Source organism: Electrophorus electricus, chromosome 2 (assembly GCF_041902795.1).
Source record: "Electrophorus electricus isolate QZ-2024a chromosome 2, ASM4190279v1, whole genome shotgun sequence".
NCBI lineage: Eukaryota > Metazoa > Chordata > Actinopteri > Gymnotiformes > Gymnotidae > Electrophorus > Electrophorus electricus.
This window is the reverse complement of record NC_137498.1, coordinates 13,023,409-13,046,115: the sequence shown is the minus strand read 5'-3', so window position 1 is coordinate 13,046,115 and position 22,707 is coordinate 13,023,409. Positions and strand designations below refer to the sequence as shown.

General features: G+C 40.5%; 1 protein-coding gene across 1 annotated transcript; it reads left to right on the top strand.

The window, feature by feature from the left end:
- Nucleotides 1-6,205: 6,205 nt before the first annotated feature.
- LOC145660254 (netrin receptor DCC-like) lies at nucleotides 6,206-22,006 on the top strand. Its single transcript, XM_081724592.1, has 8 exons — nucleotides 6,206-6,351; nucleotides 8,180-8,491; nucleotides 12,793-13,107; nucleotides 14,036-14,338; nucleotides 16,033-16,131; nucleotides 18,173-18,280; nucleotides 18,561-18,628; nucleotides 21,235-22,006. The coding sequence occupies exons 1-8, from the start codon at nucleotides 6,315-6,317 to the stop codon at nucleotides 21,340-21,342; spliced, it is 1,350 nt and encodes a 449-aa protein (XP_081580718.1). The 5' UTR covers nucleotides 6,206-6,314; the 3' UTR covers nucleotides 21,343-22,006.
- The last annotated feature ends 701 nt before the right edge of the window (nucleotides 22,007-22,707 follow it).

Below are 22,707 nucleotides of genomic sequence, written 5' to 3'. Positions count from 1 at the left end.
GGTTTTACCTTATCCTAGAGATATATAATAAAGTTAAGTTATCTGTTACAGGACAAGGGGATTTTCAGATCCAGTACAGACATTAAGTCATATAAGATCAAATACATTTGAAAAAAGAACTAAAATTCTTACTCTGAAATGCACAAACATTAAAAAACATTAGATCCTCTCTAAAATCCTCAATGTCAGACCTAGCTACCATACATTGTACATTCTTTAAATGGAGTCACAGCACAGTCAGAGAGTTTGGAGGTTAATGTTCATTTGTCACATTGCCATGTCTGTTTTAGAATTACATAGTTCTCATGACTTAAGTAATATGTGAATGAAACAATGACAAATATCACTATAGCATTCTGAAGTCTGATTTCTGATTCAGTCACTGCTCAAACGGTCAAACCAGAACTGTATACGTATTTTTACAATTATGGCTCCTCTAGTTACTGCCTTAGAAGCAGTGTTACTGTAATTCTTATTACTTTATCTGACACCAAACCAGAGGTGATAAATCTGATTTTGAACCCTGACAGACTCAGAGGGGCCTGGATGTTGCACCAACTGCTGTGATCAGATCATCATAGTGAATCAACATACAAGACAACACATCGGGACAAGAACAGGACCTCTAGAAAGTTGGACTAGACATTAATTGCTTATTTTTTCACTTATTAAATTCTTTTTTTTTAAAATTGTTATTATTGTGGTGACCATTGTCAGCCAAAGGAGGATGGGCCCCCCTTTTGAGTCTTGGTTCCTCTCAAAGTTTCTTCCTCTTACTTCTTCCTCTTGGGAGATTTGTCTAGCAACTGTTGCCCTTCGCTTGCTCACTGGTAGCTTGGACTTGGACATTTGTAAAGCTGTTTTGTGACAACATCTGTTGTAAAAAAGCGTTATATAAATAAACTTTGATTTGAAAGAACTCCAAACTGATTTAGAAATGAGTCACAGGTCAGTCAGAGAGTTTGGAGGTTAATGTATATTTGTCACATTGCCACGTCTGTTTTAGAATTACATATTTTCCATGACTTAAGTAATATGTGTATGAAACAATGACAAATATCACCAACACCGCTGATATTATAACTCCCTCGCCCCTGATTGGTGTGTTAGAGACTGCTATGATTGTTTTGTCAAAACAAATGAAGACCCATTCAGGTCTCACTCAAAACCTTTATTTCTATTCAGATGCCTGAGTTTGTGCACAGTAAACACAGCACCACCCAGGGCCCAGGGCATGGTAAACATTGTGCCACCAGGGCAGAGGGGACGGTAAACACAGTGCCATGTAGGCCCAGGGCACAGTAAGTCCTCACAATGACATTGTTTCTTAATGGTGAGGCCAAGGTTTCTGTCAGATAGTTTAGTGGACAACATACATTCTACATAGTGCAGCTTTAGATATGATCTGAAAACGTATTGTAAAAGTTGATAAATTCGATAAAGATTTGGCAGTTCTTTTTATCAGGTGGATTTATATCCCACACGCAGAAGCTGAAAGCAACAGTACATTTGTGGTGTGTGTAGAGTTCACATCTCTAGTGATGGAGTGACATTCTTACAGAGTGAGGACCAGTTTTTTGGCCAACAAACATGTTACTTCTGCAAACAAATTCCACATCAAATTTGAAACTGAACCACACTACTCAAGATGAAAATGTGCAATTAAAATTCACCCTGACTTATGTTTCATGCACTGCATTGTGGGTAAAAATAATGCTCTGAAATTAAATGCTCCTTTAAATATCTGTTCAAACTTTTTGAAAGTCTCAGGTAGCCAGTTCTGTGGCTGCTGTAATTCCACATGCTGTTGTAACAGACACAGTTGTACTGCGCCTTTAAGAGGGAGCTTTATGGTTATGTAGATTGAGTAACAGACAGACAGAGAGAGCGCGCGAGAGAGCGCGCGAGAGAGCGCGCGAGAGAGCGCGCGAGAGAGCGCGCGAGAGAGCGCGCGAGAGAGCGCGCGAGAGAGCGCGCGAGAGAGCGCGCAGAATCGTCGCCTTTCTGCTCGCCCTCTCAACACTCCTTTTTCTTTGGTAACGCTGTACGGTGCTTTTTACTGTTTCTTTTACATATAAATACAGTGATGGTAGCCGTGTGATCTGGCTTGATGTGGTCCAGGAGAGAATAAAAGTCTTTCAGATTGCCCACACCAGTGTGTGTCACTCCATGTTAACTCCACGCATCGCGGTTACCCCGTAGCACCTGTTCCTCACTCCAGGTAGGAAGTGTTACACTATTTTCATTAATAAGCCTCTGAAGTACTTTGGGTGTCGTAGTGAAATGAACTGACCAAACAGCAGTGAGGGAGGTTATGTTGAGTCTCACCCCCTGAGCTTCTACATCGTGTCTCTATGACAAAGGACGGAGCCACTTAACTAAGAATGAGACCGTCCTCACTGACAATGTGAGAATATCTGATAGATCACTCAGGAAGGAAGAAAGAGGACGTACCACATGACAACTTACAAAACCTACCGCATCTCTATATTTGGTGTGTGTGTGTTGTGGTTAGTTTGTCAGAGTTTCATCTGAATACACTTCCTCTCCACTATAAGTGTAGCTGTGAAGTCATTCAGTAGACCGTATTGAAGAGTGTGTACGGTGTGTATCAGCAGTCCTGCTGTAGCTGTGTGTGTAGTGTGTGTGTAACTCAGTAAGAATGCAGGTGTGTGTTTATCTGCTCCTTGTGCTCCACGCTGCTGATGGTGAGTGTTACCTTTTCGTTACAGGTGTTCTCATCCTCATACATTCATTTACACAAAGGTATTTATATCTGAGATCAGCAGAGAGCAGCAGCTCACCACTTACCCCAGATTCTGTCTATCGACCAAGAAATGTTTGAAGTCCAAATTTTGCCTCTTTAGTTTAGAACAAAAGCTGTTAAATGCGAACGTTGCTAGCAAACACTGGAGGTCAACAGCAGCTCAAATATAGCCTTCGTAAATGCATGCCCACAAACTTCTCTCAAGCCAGTCAAACCGCATCCAAGTGTTAATAAATGTCTCCCAGACTAGTCGGTGTGTCGTATAACTCACTGTGAACTAGACAAGTGAAGAAACACGTCACCGGGAAGCGACCTGGATGAGGTTTGAGGACATGTAGCTCGATATCTGACTTATTTACAAATCCTATTAGCTATCGTTGCTGTTGGCTTCCAGTGTTTGTTAGCAATGTTAGCAGCTTTTTTTCTAAAGGAGCAAATTATGGACTCCAAACATGTCTTGGCCACCTGGGTTAAGCAAAAATAAAGTAAATTTGATTCTTCATCGACCTGACCCGTTAAGTGGCACTGAAATCTGCGCTGTGGTTCGGTCCGGTAGAGAGTAACTAATTACTTGCTAATTGCTAATTAGTTACTTAAGACCAGCATAAGGTAGGAATTGTAGGGACATTAGTAGGACTGACAAAATTGAGAAACAAGAAGAGTACAAGAGTATTGTGACTCTTACAAGGATAATTTTGCTCTATAAATCTGTACATTTATAAAAACAACTTGTTTTTTATTATGGTGTGGTATGTGAAATGTGCTCACTTGTATATATGTGGTACAGTCCTTTACATGTGGTGTGTGATGTATGTGTTTGGTGCCTCTGTGTGTTTTCCCGAGTGTGGGTGGGTTTGGGGGAGAGACTACAGAGGATTCTGATCTCGTGAATTTTGACATGCCCATCATATCCCTTATTGAGCTAGCAGTCAAACAAGACAGTACTACTCTATATTACCATGGAAACCAGAGGAGGGGCAGAGCTCACTACCTGCGGGTTCAAGAGCTGGACTGGTAATGAATAAATCCATTTCAATCAGGAGGTCTCAGCTATCAGGACTTCCCAGCGGGTTTCATCCAGACAGCTGTCTCCCACTTTTAGACAGTGTTTGTTTGTTTGTTTGTTTGTTTTAGCCTATTTATATGGTTTACCCCCATGTTGCTCAGCGACACTGACTATAGTACTTCCTGACACTCCGTACAGTGTAGTGACTCAGATTAGGCTGGACCCCTGCTCAGCTTTCCTGAAACACAGCACATGCTTAACCATATGGTCAACCAAAGTGGCCCAAAGCTCATCTGTGATAGTTGCTCTTCCTCGTCCTCATCCTCTCTTTCCAATATTGACCTCCATTGATATCCAACCAAGACATCGAGCCTGTGGCCTCTTTATAGTGCTCAGGCTTTACAAAAAGTATAGTGCTCCATGTACAAATTAGTCATAATTGTCTTCACCTATGAGTACTGGGTTTGGTTAATTGATAAATGGATGTATCATTTGCATTTGAGGGTTTTCTATAAGAAACACACAGATTTCTGTTGAATGATGTGTCCAATATAGAGAATTGTGTTTAGCGTATTGAAAAAAAATGTGTTTTAGAAATACAGAATGAGTGTAAATCAGAGAAGGTGCTTTTGGTTTAGTATAACAGGTCAGGAGATGGGCTACATGAGTTAGTGGTTTCAATTATTGTCACATGTCCCCGTTTTTCTGTCTTGCAAAAAACTGTAATATCACAAAAACAGTACAGTTTCCCAGCAAGCACCTCTTCCTCCTAGCAAACTTGTAGCACTGTTTAACAATTTAACAATACATAACTAACTCTCTCTCTCACGCACATACACACGCGCGCACACACACAAAAACATGCACAGCTGCTGCAGGATGGCCAGACCCACATCTGAAGGACTTGGAGAAAGACAATTTTACACACACAGTAAATGTACATTCAAAGTGATACTTGTAGATGCAAAAACACCCCCTGCCCTGCTCTCTCTCTCTCTCTCTCACACACACACACACACACACTCACTCACACTCTCTCTCTCTTCTTGTTGGGTGTTTGGGCTTCAAGTTCTCCTATGTTGTTCCTCTTATCTTATAGAGGCTTAGAAAAATTGACAAATAAAAAATGAACAAATAAGAAAAAAATAAAACCATAGAGACAGTACAGTTTCCTAGCATGCACTTCTTCCTCCTCACATATGTATTGCTAAACTTGGTGCACTTTAGCAATACATAAATAACACACACACACACACACACACACACACAGACATGCATATGCGAATGCTTCCTTTTTGGGTCCGTGTGCTTAAAATTCTGCTGTGCTGTTCCTCTTAGTGGTGTGTGAATGACATGTTTACTTCTTTCACTCACCCATGAAGACTGTCAAACAGTTTCCAAATCCTCATCAGTGACAGAGATTCAGCTCTGAACTTCATGGTTTAATCAGTCAATCATTAACTGACTCTGGCAGCATAAATTCCAGTGACTCCAGTTTAAAGACTGTTTTCTTATTTATTCCTAAGTTATTCTGATGTCACCATAGTCATGGCTACCAGTTTACAGATGTGAGAATTCCCAGCATGCACCGCTTCCTCCTCACATATGTATTGCTAATCTGGGTGCACTGGGTGCTATGGGTGAAATGTGCTCAATTGTTTATTTCTGTTTGTGTTATTTATTCCTCATTTGTCAATCAATTGAGCACATGCTGCTGCACACACACACACACACACACACACACACACACACACACACACACACACACACACTGTTTCTGTTAGTGGTATTTTTTCCTCATTTTTTCCTCATTCTGTATATGATGCAGCTCATGTTCACTACCCACTTATGTATCCAGCTGCCTGTGACAGAGGTCACACCTCATTGTGGTTGATTGTATATGTGGTACAGTCCTTTACATGTGGTGTATGATGTATTTGTTTGGTGGCTTTGTGTGTTTTACTAAGTGGGGCGTGGGGGTGGGTTCCAGGAAGAGGCTACAGTGAGTTCTGATCTCATGAATTCTGACATACTCATCATATCCAAGATGATACTACTCTGTCTTACCATGGAGACCTGAGGAGGGGCAGAACTCACTACCTACAGGATATAGAGTTGGACTAGTGTTGGATAAATACATTTGGCAAGACAAGTGAGGTATCCAGGTCCAGCTCTACGGTGGGTGTGAAGACCCATTGTGCAGAAAATGCAAAAATTTAAAAAAAGCAAATTCATTAGAATGGAAACGCGTTTGCTACAGATCCAAAATGCAGTGCAACTTCAGAAATGCTGCAAACTCAGTCACAACACAACGGAACTGTTTTCTGAAGTTGCCTCGCATTTCCAAAATATAGCACACGTCATTTTGAATAAAGTGTTTTCTGAATTTGTATAGCGTTCAGGAATTTGCATCAAGTTTGTAAACTGTAGCACATGTGTTTACCTTCTGTGTTCTTGAAAAGAAACAGTAACTCAAACATAATGTGGAATACAAGTGTAACAACAAGACTGAAGGGGAATAGGTGAGATGCTGATTCAGAGATGGAACTGCACCTTAACAACCACAGCACCACAAAAGGTACCAAATACAAACAGTGCAGACTGACTCTGCTTATTGGTTTTGCCAAAGTCATATCTGGGCCCATGTCCTTAAAGGGCCCCTACCATGGAAAACTGAATGTCACTCACTTTATTGAAATAAATAATTTTTAAGTAATATGTAAATATTGTTACATTTTCAAAACACATTGTTTACTCTCCAATTCCTTACAGTCTATATATAGAATATAATCTGTAAAAATAACCTGTTTTGAAATCACTGTTTCTCTGATGTCATGAGAACCAGCTCATTTACTTATCTCTGCCTCTTTGGCCTACAGCAGTTTAACCCCTAACACCTACATTGCAGTTTTCAGACATATTTCAGCTCTTAGTGCTTTTTAAATGAAGCACAATACAGGGCAGCCAATCAGAACAGAGCTCATTTATCTTACATCTTAAAGGCACAGCAACAGAAACTGCCTGTTTAATTCCAAGGGATAAAGAGAGGTTGGAAAATGGTTGTGTAAAACTGAATTATGACTCTTTTTGGAAGATAACGCCACAAAAACATTGTAAGAGGACACCAAAGAAAATTATAAAATAAAGGAAAAATATAAGACACTGTTTCACTGTTATATTTAGTCTGTATGTGAGGGAGAAAGATGGGGAGGAATAATTTAGTTTGCACTTGAACACACTTCCCCTCTACTGTGGACATTAGTGGGTGGAGAATTTCAGTGGAGTTCTACTGAGAGAGTTGTAGAGTTCCAGGTCATAGTTGTGTGGTGATTCCCACAGGCAGACTGTAGTCTGGGCTGCAGTTTTCAGAGCGTTCAGTACACTGTAGTTTTGTAGAGTGTATAAGATGTGTAGCAGCGTTACTGCTGGAGTTGTGTGTAGTGTGTTGTGGAATGCAGCTGTTTTTTTATCTGCAGATGTGTCTTTACTTCCTTTTTGGTAATGATGTGCAGATGAAGTCCTGTGAAGCCTTTGGGGTTCTTCCTTATTGTACTGCTGAAGGATTCGAAGCTTTGGAGCATTGAAAGCTGGTGACAAAACAGCGACACCTGGTGGTTCTCAGAAATTATAGCAGCCATAGATTCAAAACTGCGCAGAACTATGAACTATACAACACTCCATCATCAAAAAAATGATGATCAGTAATGATGTTTAGTAATTAAATTATGCAGTAATTTGTTTAAAATCATTGTTTCCCTTTTTATGTGAAAACATAGTACAAAACTATACTGGGAGACAACAGGTTGACGTTATGAAACATTTACCCTCCCTTTTGGGTTCTATAATTTGCACATTTCCAATTTTTTAATAAAAAGATAAAGCTTCCACGTTATAGGACAGTGCCAAACTTATGAAACAGTCTCAACTGCATCCTGTGATCTGTGATGTTTGAAGCTTCAAACAAGATTAATCACATGTTATTAGTAACTTTAGTGGTAATGTTAGTGGTAATAACTTTAGTGGGAAGGGAGAGGGAGAGAAGGAAGGAGGGAGAGCGAGAGAGAGAGAGAGAGAGAGGGAGGCAGAGACAATCTATAATCAATATAATCAGACATTTAAATCATATAACTTGATGGTCATGCATACATCATACCAACATCTATTGGGAAATCTCTTAGTGATTTCCAGTACCATCATCATTTGGCTGGTACCATCAGTACCATCAGGTGACTGGACCTGGAGCAATTAAGTATGTCATATATAATAGTTAAGTATGTCATATATAATAATAATGGAGTATGTCATATAATAATAATTAATTATGTCATATGTAATAATAACCATTTTACATGTACATGTGCAGCCATGTTTAATAGTGAAGGCCTTTATCTGGTGTGTTTCTGCAGGTTGCATGTTGGTAGGGAATTTGAGGACAGACGACATCACTGCATACGCAGGAGACTCAGTACTGCTGCCCTGCTCCTGTACTGACCCACACGCCAAACCTGAGAGTTTCACCTGGCAGAAATTCCAAGACTTAAGTCACACTGTGATCTCCACTGAGAGTAAACAGTACAGAAACAGAGTTCAGCTGGGTACTGTTCACTCTCCAGGAAATCTCTCTCTACTCATATCACACCTGACTGAAGAGGATAAGGGAGACTACAGGTGTTATCTTACAAACCAGAAATATAAAGACATCAGACTCACCGTTAAAGGTAAAACACTGTTTTTGATCCAAATCCAACTGCAAATGATAAATCCAGCTTTAAGGTTTTCTTAGGTATCCACACTAGCAAAGTCTTGGTTGTCTGAGTTACTTGTAGACTTTCTGCTGTCATATTTGTTGTTGTGCTGTCATCTGTGCGCATTACCAGTAACGTTTAGTTCAGTGATGGTCAAATACTCCTTTAATTGTACCAAATATCTTGTGCAGTTCAAGTAAGAATTTCTCAGGTTTTTAACACACATGCTTCTTTGTTTTGGTTTTTCTGTTCCGTTCCGACCCCTCGTTTGGTTTTCCTGTCACTGTTTTCATCTTTGTCTAGTTTGCATTCTTTAATCTTTGTATAAATATCCCTTGTTTTATCGTCTTGGCTGTGGGTTTTTGAACGTGCGCGGTCTCGTCCTCCCGTGAGTTTATTGTTGTTTGGTAACGTTATTAGCCTGCTCGTTATTCTAGTGTTTACTGTTTAACTTCCTTCTTGGTAATGATGTGCAGACGAAGTCCTGTGAGGCGTTTGATGTTCTTCCTTATTGTACTGCTGAAGGATTCGAAGCATTGGAGCATTGAAAGCTGGTGACAAAACAGCGACACCTGGTGGTTTTCAGAAATTATAGCAGCCATAGATTCAAAACTGCGCAGCATTATAAACAATACAACACTGCACCGCCTTCATATGTCATAAAAAAAAATGGATGATCAGTAATGATGTTTAGTAATTAAATTCTGAAATAATTTGTGTAAAATCATTGTTTACCTTTTATGTAAAAACAACAGGTTGGCGTTATGAAACATTTACTCTCACTTTTACCTTCTATAATTGGCGCATTTCCAATTTTTTTTAGTAAAAAGATAAAGCTTCCAAGTTATAGGACAGTGCCAAACTTATGAAACAGTCTCACCCTCATCCTGTGCTTCAGTGACGTCTGAAGCTTTGACCATCATTAGTCACGTGTTGTTAGTAACTTTAGTGGTAATATTAATGGTATTATTCACTTTAGTACTAATAGTAACTGATACAGGCTTCGGTACACAGTGTGATACGAGCTTTGATGTCTTAGTATTAAATGTTACATCACAATTTTATTGTTTCTGCACAGTTCCTGTATCGTTTTTCTCCCTTTTTGGTGTTCCATTTAATCAGTGTTTAGTTTGCATCATTTGGTTAATTTTGCCGTTGTGTCCACCTGTTTTGCAAATGAAGAACTTTCGTTTACACATGTGTGTAAAGTCCTGTCTGCCTCTGCGTTACATTATCATTCTGAAAACTGCACAGTGTGCAGATCATTAATGTAGGTGGACCAGCTGGATCAAAATCACTAATGTGTTCTTATTTTAGCTTTTTGATTTGAAACATCTAAAATAAGAAGCAAGGCTTTGCTATGGCAAGTTGCAAATGGGCGTAAACAAAGAGTCATAAAAGTTTATTTAGTCAATGTTGATGTCAGTTTGACATTACAAGTGACATATTTGGAGCTTGTTACTGTAATTATTTACCTCTGTCCCACTTACCTACAACCAAAGGCAGAGGTGCAGGCAAAGGTTTAATGCACATAAAACTACAAAATGTATCTGATTCCAAATTATGCCTGTAATTATAATTTATATTCTGAAGAGTATGCTCTACTGCATTGTCTAGCATGTGTTATGAGAATATGCATAACCACCTTTCTATAATTCCTCAGTCTTAATACATCCTGCTTTGTCAGCGGTTCAGCCAGCCTAACATAGGGTTTGATCTACTAAACTTACAGTGCAGAGATTGGATACTTTACAGGAAACTGGTGTCAGCAGTCTAAATATATAGAAAAATATAGCTGGCTCTTCACTCAGCCTCAATCCACCAGTGCAGAGAATTTTGACTACAGCTTTGGACTTCCTCTCTTAATAAATTATCAAGTGATTAACGTCATCTGCGAGTGTCTGGACTCCATCAGTCTCATTACAAATACTACACGGAGAGCCGAGCTTCATGAGTTCAATGTAGCAAAGAGTTAATTAGCATAACAGAAGAGAAGTAGATACACAATAGAATAGAATAGATATTATAATGAAACCAATTAGAATAAAATGGATATTATAATGAAACCAATTAGAATAAAATAGATATTATAATGAAACTCTGTAAATAAGTTACAGAAATGTGGCACAGAAAATACTTTCTAAATGTTACCTAACTGCTAGATGGATTGAGAGAAAGACAACATGAACATTAAAGAAGGTGAAGTGGGTGACCAGGAACAGTAGAGCATGTCTGCTGGGGCTTCCAGGCAGAAAAAAGAGAGAGAGAAGGAGAGACAGAAAGAGAATGTGACTGAGAGAGAGTATGACAGAGAGAGAGAGAGAGAGCACAAGCCCAAGGGAGAGAGTTCTCCAAATGTACGTCTTCAGTCCACCAACTCTGCTCCAGCTCCACTCTCAGCTCTGCTCCAGCATTAACTCCATATGGTTCAGAATTTCTTTAGTCTTATCTTGATTGATCAACAGCAGAGTTTGTCCAACACTGACCAATCAAAGAGTGACCACATACGAGCAGCATCCCTGTCATAGCACATCCGAGAGGAACCCACAGCTGGTAGAGTGATTTACTGTCCTGAATAACAATTGATGAAGAACAATATCTCTGTAAGAGACCACAGATGACCACAACAGTTGGGGCAAACAAGAACAAGACTTCATAGTCGAGAGTTTGGCCTACACATATGAATATGTTATGATTTTCTTGGTTGAAATGACATAGTATGCCATGACAAATGACGTTGTAGCTCAGTCTCTCTCAGTGTACACATATCTCAGCTACCTGTATGAGGGCATTATGGAATTTGTAGTTCATGAAGCATTTATGTACAAAGTCTTGTAATTTTGCTCTTTTTTTTTATCTTAATTTTGTAGCTGGTTGGGTTGAGGCTTTAAATTAGAATTTTCTGGAATGTCTATGGAAATACTGAGCAATATGCTTCCAGATCACTCCCTATGACATATGCTGCCTGCTAAGGCATCTTATTTAGGTTAAATTTAAAGGCAGCATCAGACACTAAATCTGCAGTATAAATAATCTTTCACACCGAACACGAGAAAAATCTGCCTGGTGAAAAACCTCATTCACTTGAAGGGGCAAGAGCTTTACTTGCTTCTTTCTGAAAGAAAAGCAGCTGCTATTCTTATACTAATTATTAGAACAATGTCACAAGTAGTGTTAGCTGTTTTCTGAAGGACTACGTTCCCCAAAATTACACAATACCAAGACCGCCTATAATCTCCTCATTTTGCTCCACCCATGTGAAAACATGAGCGAGGTGGCAGTTAGATGTGACCGATGCTTAAGTCTTCATACATGATGGGAATAGAAATCTAATTAGAATGGGAATCTAACTGGATCATTTCTGTTACTCAGACCTTTGCCTGTACAGACAACACCAGACCCCTCACTAGACACACAGACAAACTCAGTGAGATCAGGTGGAAAACTGAACAAACATCAGCACTTCAAGAATCTGTAGCATTTGTTGTATGTGCCACTTGATTGCTGTAACAGCTGGAGTGCCGCAGGGCGCAGAGCAGGACGCACAGACTCCCTCGACTATGACAGACATTTATTGATACTTAACGCTTACGACGACGGCACTCACACAACATAAACGGATAACACGAATACACGTAACACTGCAGGAACACTAACGACGGCAACACAAACATATACGTTTAACATGAATACACGTAGGATTAGCAACACAAACAATGACCAACACTAATGCACACACCAACAGGGGTTTAACTACACACACACACACACACACAACATTAAACCAGGAACAGGTGTGTGCCATCATGGGGGCGTGGTTACAAAACAAAAAGTGACTTCAACTGCAGGCGGTGGGCCGTACCACGTGACCAGTGGCGAGGGGAGCGTTCCGTGACGATTGCTGACTTAATATAAAGAATTCTAGTGAAGGCTTCCACACTGATGCTCTATCAGAGTTACATATATTGTCTCTGACCTTTATTTAACTGTTAGTTTTGTGGCATTACTTAAGACATTCACAATCATATAAACATCAAAATGGAACACTTTATTTCAGGACCAGGGCAAACGCATCACTTTCAGTACAAAGTAATTTACAACAGAGTCATATGGGAGTTTCATTTCAGCTTCATCACCCAGTTTCAAGAACAGGAAGGTACTACATGTTTTGAGGTGCTCACATCTGTTCAGATTTACTAGTTGCCTCACTTGGTAAGCGACATCTGATCATTATTATCACATACTGAATGTCATCTATTGGTGTGTTTCTGTAGGCTGTATACTAGAACATCACAGGAACTCCGAAATCACTGCATACACAGGAGACTCAGTACTGCTGCCTTGTTCCTGCACTGACCTACACACCAAACCTGAGAGTTTCACCTGGAGGAAATGCAACACAAACAGAAACTCATGGAATGTGATCTCCAGTAAGAGTGAACAGTATAGAAACAGAGTTCTGCTGGGTACTGTTCATTCTCCAGGAAATCTCTCTCTACTTATATCACAGCTGACTGAAGAGGATGAGGGAGACTACAGGTGTTATATTAAAGACAATGAATACACATACCTAAGACTTTATATTTCAGGTAAAACATTATTAGCAACCACATTCCTAATACCAATGAAAACCTCGTAAGTCGATTTAGCCTGGCTCTCCACCATGAACTTACTTTTTAAACATACAAATAAATGTAATATAAATACGTTCACCACACACTTTATTAGACACACATAACTCACATTTTACTAAAATTCAAAAACAGCACATTTAAAAATAGAGAAACACCATTACATATTTATGTATCTATCATGTGGACCACATTATCCTCAGATATTAGTCACCAGACACCCTCTGTCACCAGTCTAGAAGAGTTAAACACAACTAACATACATTTCACCTGCCCTCACTGAACACTTTCAGTACCTCTAATAAGTGAATGTGTAGGTATAATTACAGACTGTGTCCACCTGGTGTCTTACACAGTTTGTGTGTCACCCGGCACCCAGGACATCACTGGTCAGTTTCTGACCACAGATATCCCAGTATATGTGGATACTGAACCATTCTGCACACGTCAGTCCTCTGCACACGTACAGTGCTGGAGGCTTGGTAGTGGGTGTTGTACTGGTATGACTGGTTCAGGTACAGCAGTGTTACTGGATTCAGTGCTACTGGTAGGTTGAGAGTGTTCTGACAGTGAAAGATATCCAGCCAGCAGTGGTTCAGTGGTCAGACACTGACCATGACTGGAGTTGGAGGATGGTTAACACTAACTGTGTATTACACCAGATGGGCTAGAACCACTGACTCTACAAGATTCTTCTAATCCATTTATATTTTAATGCATGTGACAGAGAGCATAAACTTGCATAAATTCTGTAACAAAAGGATGTTAAACATTTCCCAAATGTATTTGTTTTGTCTTCATATGATGGTTCACAGAAGAATGTCACTGGTTGTACAGGTTACTTCATAAAAGTAGTGTAACATGTCAGTGTTTCTGCTCTCTCTAGTCTGCAAGGATGTTGTGAATCCTCCCATAGTGCTGAGTGGATACGTGGGAGGGTCTGTCCTGCTGCCGTGTTACTGCACTGGACTGCTGGCCAAGCCAAAAACCGTCAGATGGAGTTTTATAGAAGAATCTAATGTCATCTACCCAACTGACCAGACAAACCGTTACACTGATAGAATTAAGATGGTTGCTGCTCCAGGAAATTTCTCTCTATTCATATCTGGTCTGACTAAAGAGGACGGGGGACGGTACAGGTGTCGCATCAGCAGTCATCATCTTATAGAGGTCAAACTCCAAGTAACAGGTAAACCAACCTCTTGTGTATTTAATGTATGAAATGTTGTTGCCTGCATATAGTGACTGATCTGTACCAATAACTACTGTACTACATAAAACAAAAAATCTATCCAGCGGCAGGATCTGCAGTTCTACTTCTGTCTGTTTCTAGTTACATCTTCTGTTTGTATTTGTATTTCATGCCTGTAGTTAATGACTCTTGTCTTCTGTCCTGTTTAGGTTCTAGTCAGTTGTATACCCATATTACACACGACTTGTTTAGTTTCCTTATTTAGTTACTACTGTTCTCATTTGCTCTAGAGAGAGGGGGAGAAAGAGAAAGAGGGAGAGAGAGAGGGGAGGAGAGAAAGAGGGAGGGAGGGAAGGAGGGAGAGAGGAAGAGACTTGACCCAGGAGCCCCTAATTCATTCACTCCCAGAAAGAGAGAGAGAGAGAGAGAGAAAGGGATAAATGGAGAGTGAAGGAGGGATGGAGAGAGAGAAAAGGAGGGAGGGGGAGAGGGAGAGATAGAAAGAAAAAGAAAAAAAGAAAAATAAGAGCAGAGAAGAGTCTCCTCTCACAGCTGGTGCTGTTCATTAACACACACTAACACTAACACATCAGGACCAGTCCGAAGTACAATCAGACCAAACCAAATTATTACACTTCACAAACTAAACTACATCACCCACTGGAACACAAACACAAGCACAAAGCAAAATGCAGCGTTATCTGGCCCTAAAACGTCAGTACACTGTAGCAGACGACCTGTACACAGTGACTGACATTAAACACAGAACCACGTTGACAAAGTCCAGACTCAGAGAACACAGCCTGGCCGTCCAGACCAGCTGATATAAATGTCATGGCTGCCCAGAGAACAGAGACTCTGTCAGCAATGTAAATATGACACTGTAGAGACAGAGCTGCACTTCCTCACTGAATGTGAAAAATTCATCCAAATATGGCAAATTTACTTTACAAAATCTGAGACAATCCACCCCAACTTTAAGTGTCTGTCTAACACTGACAAACTGCCCATCCTACTGGGCGAAAAGAAGGAAAGCAGCGCTTTAGCTGGGTGATACATATCTGCCTGCCATAAGATGAGGGTCAGTGATTAACCCACCCAAACACACACACACACACACACACACACACACACACAGTTTATAAAAGTTACCTAACTATTTATTTTTAATAAGTATTTATTATTTTCCATCCTTATTATTTATTTCTTTCTTTTCACTTCTTCCCTTTTACTTCTTCCAATTATTATTATTTCAGAACAATTACAGTTCTTCAAGTTCTTTATCGTAACAGAATTCTTAATTTCCATAATTGCAAAGGTTGTAATGTTGTGTAATGTTCATGTTATAATACTGCTTTGGCAATACTACAATACTATAGTTGTATATGGTCATGCCAATAAAGCTTACTGAACTGAAATGCACTGAGAGAGAGAGAGAGAGAGACTCGACCCAGGAGCCCCTAATTCGTTCACTCTCAGAAAATGACTGAAGGACACACTGCACCTACAGAGCCCTGCAGCTTCAGACTTAGTCAACGTATCACCATCACTGACACACAGAGAACTGAACACGTCTGCTTGGCCAAACTGTACATACATCAGTTCTGTAGTACAAAATCTAAACATGTTAAATACATAACAGCCCTGAACCCTCATTACTTATAATTGATCACACTTTTCTATTCTTGCAGAGGCTCCATATAAACCTGTAAATCCTCCTCCAGTGGACACTGACACATCAAGTCCAACAGCTTCAACTAAACCTACTACTACAATGACGTCTCCAACAGGTTAGAAGACATTCAGTCCATCCACTTCCAATGGAGGTAACACGCATTGGTTTAACGAGTGTGGGGCAGGATGCAAGCGTGACTTAGCCTGGTTTGATGCGTTTTTGTTTTTAATGAAAATGAAAGCGCACATGAACGTACTGTGCTAATGTTGCATACACAATGTCATACAAGCGATTAAGGCAAAATAACACATTAGGGGTTGTACTGGATTGGGCTTTATAGGGTAAATAATGAGGGTGAGACTAGACCCAGGTGACGGGGGTAAGTGAAAGGGGAAACACAGGACCCCTGTGTGAGGGCATGAACAACACAAAGCATGTGGAGGAACAAAAACAAACAAAGGAGCACATGGGGAGGAGGATGGTGGTGAGGGGTGTTACAGTAGCACCCACACCCCCCTTAACACGGGGCTCCTGTGTGATGGTGGTGAGGGGTGTTACAGTAGCACCCACACCCTCCTTAACACGGGGCTCCTGTGTGATGGTGGTGAGGGGTGTTACAGTAGCACCCACACCCCCCTTAACACGGGGCTCCTGTGTGATGGTGGTGAGAGGTGTTACAGTAGCACCCACACCCCCCTTAACACGGGGCTCCTGTGTGATGGTGGTGAGGGGTGTTACAGTAGCACCCACACCCCCCTTAACACGGGGCTCCTGTGTGATGGTGGTGAGGGGTGTTACAGTAGCACCCACACCCCCCTTAACACGGGGCTCCTGTGTGATGGTGGTGAGGGGTGTTACAGTAGCACCCACACCCCCCTTAACACGGGGCTCCTGTGTGATGGTGGTGAGGGGTGTTACAGTAGCACCCACACCCCCCTTAACACGGGGCTCCTGTGTGATGGTGGTGAGGGGTGTTACAGTAGCACCCACACCCCCCTTAACACGGGGCTCCTGTGTGATGGTGGTGAGGGGTGTTACAGTAGCACCCACACCCCCCTTAACACGGGGCTCCTGTGTGATGGTGGTGAAGGGGTGTTACAGTAGCACCCACACCCCCCTTAACACGGGGCTCCTGTGTGATGGTGGTGAGGGGTGTTACAGTAGCATCCACACCCCCCTTAACACGGGGCTCCTGTGTGATGGTGGTGAGGGGTGTTACAGTAGCACCCACACCCTCCTTAACACGGGGCTCCTGTGTGATGGTGGTGAGGGGTGTTACAGTAGCACCCACACCCTCCTTAACACGGGGTTCCTGACGTGCATAACAGTTGACAAGGGAGCCCGAGCCCGGCATCACACAGCAGGGTCTGGAGAACCTGGACAAGGACAGGTGGGAAAGGAGAAAAAAAAGGGGAAAGTCCATCGGGTGAGGGGTGGAAACAGGACTTTGTACCACAACCAGAGACCTGACAGCAGGCTGGACAGGAGACGAGTGGGTTCCAGCTTGGGCAGCGGGATGGATGGGAGCCCGGCTGAGAGTAGGAGCACGGGATACGGGATAACAGGAACCCAAACCACAGCTGGGATTGGGACAGTTACAAAGACAGGAATGGGGACAGACAAAGGCAGACACTGGGATTGGTAGAATAACAAAGGTTGTCAGTTCCAGTACAACAGAGATGTTACAGGAGGTGAAGTGGGCGGCTAGGCAGAGAGAGAGAGAGAGAGAGAGAGAGAGAGAGAGACACTAACAAATGTCTGGAACTCCAGCGCACACTGACAAAACAAGTCCAACAGCTTCATTCTAAACCTACTACAACAATAACATCTGAAAATGGTTAAAGGTTTTTCATCTGTGATGTTTCCGACAACATAATGTAGTCTTAAGGACATTGACAATGTCAACTTTAATTAATTACTAATATTATCAATAATAATCAATATCAATATTGTCAACTCTCAATGAAGTATAATGCCAAAATTTGTAATTTCAGATTGTAGAGACACAGAGACTCATTCATGCTCTATCCTCTTTGTTTTTGTGCCAAAAAAAACATTTATATTGAATGCTTGTTATGAAATTCATACACTATAATATTAAAAGTGACAAATAATACATCATATTTTAATTCTGCTTCCCACATTCCCACATGCAGGAATTGCAGAGAATTCTTCACTGTACACACGTCATACCATCTTAGCTGGTGTGGGGGGTTTACTGCTGTTGATGGGATTAGGAGGAGTCATCTGCTGGAGATACAGAGGTACACACACACACACACACACACACGCACACACACAAACACACACACGCCTATTCAAGTTCACAGACAATTATAACAGGTCTCAGTGTGAAGTTCTCTGTACAATATTATCCAGTAATACAGACCTCTGCTCACCTGGTAGACAGGTAGTGCACAGTGCTGATAACACACTGTCATGGGTTTGCTTCCCAGAGAGCACACATACTGATAAACATGTGAGATGCTCTTGATAATAAAATCTGTATATAAATAAATTCATACATATCTGTTAATTTTGTAGTTCAGAGACGTGAACAGAAAGTGAACAGAGAGGGACAAACAGGACAGAGGAGAGATCAGCAGACACGGGTGAGTGTCACACATCCATGTTATAATATCAGTGAACTCTGATTCAGTGCACAGATCTGTTCTACAGTGTCAGAGCTTGGATTAGTGATTAGTTTCTGCATGTTGAGACCCAGTGAAAGTTATGCAGGTACTCGTGAGAGGTCATGTGTTTCTGAAAGTATGGAAAAACTTTAAGGGCCTTATTCTTGTGTGCACAGAGAACTTCACTACAGTCTTTACTGCAGTGCACACAGTCGATTCTGATTGCTAAATTATGACAGACAGTATGACATCATCTAATATGCTGTAGTTTAGCAGAGCAGTTAATTGTTTAATATTCTGTAGTTTCACAGAGTAGTTTTATTTGCCTAATGTGCTGTAGTTTACCAGTGACTTTTCAGCAGTCATTCACTTATGACTGTTGCAGCTAGAGATGTTAAGCATTGTGTGTGTGTGTGTGTACGCTATATGCTTGATGATGACTTTATTATGATCACCTGCTCTATAGCAGTACCTTTATGCTACTGGGCCTTTTTAGACACCTCACTGCACTCAGAAGTAACTTATGAATCAACCAAAGTAGTAGAAAAGTGCCAGAAAGGTTAGAGGGATGAGAGGGACAGGAGATAAACATGCTAACAGGTCATATCAGCGTCATGCAAAATGGTTTATCAAAAAGGTGTCATTTTATTAGAATCCATGAACAACATGCACAGAAGAAACAGCCATGCAGATACACGTCTCCGTGACATGCCATATAAAAAGGTGTGAACAAACAGTCTGGAAAATGAATCTGATGACTGATAAACGGCATATGTCACGTTTCGTACTTTCTGCAAGTAGGATTGTGTATCATTTGGGTTTTTTTCTGATGTCATTACTAAAACAATACTTTTAAAATTGAGCAAGTACCTAAATTGTGCCTGAATCAGTGCTAAAAAACTAAAGTCGACTAAAGTTTTTTAATTGTATTTCTTTTTTATTTGACTATTCACTACCTACTAGCTAACAGTAGTTGTCTGCTGGCCTTTAACTAGTGATGACCACGTGACATGCAGTAACGCTTCTGTTACCTGTAGTGTCTGTTTCAGAGCACCAGAGGGGAAATATTTTAATAGACAGCTCAGGCATTTAAAGGAGTATTTAGGTGAAAAGTCTAATTTACATTATTTTTCCCCTTAGACAAAATTATTTTGAGTGCAATTCTGTTTGTTTGCTAACAAACATTGGAGGTCATCAGCAACCCAAATCTAACCTTCATAAATACATGCCCACAGATGACTCTCAACCAGCTCAAACTGCATCCAGGTCTTAATAAAGGTCTCACAAACTAGTCATTGTGCAGTATGACTCACTGTGAACTAGAAAAGAGAATAAACTCGTCACTACAATCTGGATGAGGTTTGAGCAGGTTAAGAAAGCTTTGTGGACATGTAGTGATCTAACTTATGTATGAAGACCATTATGTACTAAGGTTAGACTTGGGTTGCTGTTGACCTCCAGTGTCCAACTTAATTACAACGACTGTTACCTGCTGTTGCTGTTGGCTTCCAGAGTTTGTTAGTAACATTAGCAGCTTTTGTTTTAAACTAAAGGAGCAAAACATGTCTCGGCCATCCGGGGAAAAGGAAAATAATGTAATTGCTGGCCAATCCCTTCATGTAACACCGACATGAGGCAAGAAACCTTTGGGCTATATACAAAATAGCTTACTACATACTGTATGCTGCATACTGGACTCATTATATACTGTATACTGTTTACTGTTCCCTTTAGTAGTATGATGCATAATATCCAGTGTGTAAAAAACACAAACCATACTAAGAGGTCATGCGAACGTATGAAGTTCTACCCACTTGTGATTTACCACCACCGTTGCATGATGAGATACAGTACACCACGGAGACAGGCCTGGTCACGTACTGGATTATTTGGCCATAGCAGTACGTCATCTGGGTATATTTTGCGTACTGGAAAAATTCATTTTGGTCTGACTAGTTTTCAAGATCTCTTCAGTAAACACTCATTAACTAAAGAAAAATTGATCAACACACATTTATCATTTGTATTAAAAAGGGCAGGTGATGTATGTATGTGGTTACTCTCCTCAGCCACTTTATTAGGATCACCTTTACACTACATCGTTATCTGCTAGCTGCATTATATACCTGTGTGCAGTTCCACAGGCTTGTGTATAAACTTCAGACACACTGCTTTTCTTGTTACACACTCATACGTGCCCTAAAGACACTACCACTGCAGAGACACTTGTTTGTTGAGAGTGGTCTACCATCCAGGTAGAATCCATTCAGCAGTGCTCCTGTGGTCACACACTAAACAGTGGTGCACACCTGTAAGACATGTGCACATATTAAATTACAGACTGCAGGTCTTTAATAAAGTGGCTGGTGAGTGTTTAAATGTTTGTGAAATGTATAAAACAGATTACACACATGCTTGCATAAATTATATTTACATGTGCATTTATGGATTAAATGTATTACAGTTAACACCTCTGCAATACAATACATTTATTATATTAACACTTGTATTAATCCACTCAACAGGGTGTGCATTATTCTATATGTATGTGTGCTAATATTTTGTAATTGTGATATTTTCTGCAGGATGATGTGATGTATTCTACTGTAGCCCATATAAACACCACCAGACCAGCACCCAGAGCAATGGATAATGGAGATAATACAGAATATGTCAATATCAAACTAAATTAACAAACCTGAACACACACACACAGACTTTTGTATTGTATCGTATCTAGCCAGTGAAGTGTAGTTATGTTCTTCTGTCTTGGTTTCAGTGCTGTCTTTGTATAATTTTCTGTATCTATTGGTAATTACTAATTAACTGCTAATTAGTTACTTCAGGTGTGGTTTCAGACTGGCATAAGTTAGGAATTGTAGGGGGAGGACTAACAGTGACAGGGGCAGGACTAAGACTGATAACATTACAGTGTAGCCACTCCAAGAACCAGAGTACTTGGGTTTTATTCCTCTTGATTTCATCATCTGCTTGGGAAAGAAGGCTAACTGCTAAATCTAAATGTTAAACGTTGTAAACGTCAATTAAAATTTTCTCAGTCTGCAACTATAATTGTGACTCCTACAAGTATCATTTCCTACAAGTATCATATGTCTGTACAATAATAAAAACAATTTATTATGTTTTATTACATTATGGATTTTTTCAGCAGAATGGTTTTTCTTCATTTTATTTGTGAATCTCTGTTGAAGCATTTTTGGATATTTAATCTTTAAATTGTAGCACATTTTTATGTTAAGCAGGTCATTTTATAGTCAAATGCCGTCCCTTGTCTGTACGCATCACTTCCACTGTGAGAGTCTATTGCTGTTTCATAAATAAAGAGCCAAAGCAGGACAGAGAGTTGTGGTTTCTGTTTATACCCACTGATAACCACATACATCATGAAGGTGTGTGTGGTGCAGTTCACTGACAGCAGTTGGATGTCACTGTCTGTTACTTTCTCTTTAGGACTGAGGTTGAACTCCAAAGTAGAGCAGATGGTTCTGCAGAATTGTACACAGTGTGAAACCAGATCAGTGACATGGAAACAGTCTCACTCAGACTCGAGCAAAAACACCAAATGTGAAAATCACCTTTTTTTCCCAAACAGGCGACTCTGGTCCAATTCTTGGTGTGAAAGGGTTCATATATAGGCTGGTCATAGGAGGTGGTTGCTTAGGGCAGTAGAGCTGCGTTGAAAAGGTTCTGCAAAGTGAATTTATTTTGCTGTTGTAGCTGAGGCAGTTGGCTTGCTACAGCTTTATATGACATTATTACCTATATAGTTATACTAAAATATAAATATTAGGAGTGTAATGGTATGTGTTTTCATCCCAAATCACTCCATACACATTACAGTTCACTGTATGCAGTCATACGGAGAGTACACGGTAGCCTAAGTGTGAAGGCTGATGAACATAATGTGGAATCAAACTTCACATCTGCGATTTCCACTCCAAACCTTAAGCTGTAATCTATTAGCAAGTTAGCAACATGCGAGGGTAAATGTAGCTCAAACTCGTTAGCGACATTTACTGAATTGTTAACACTATGAC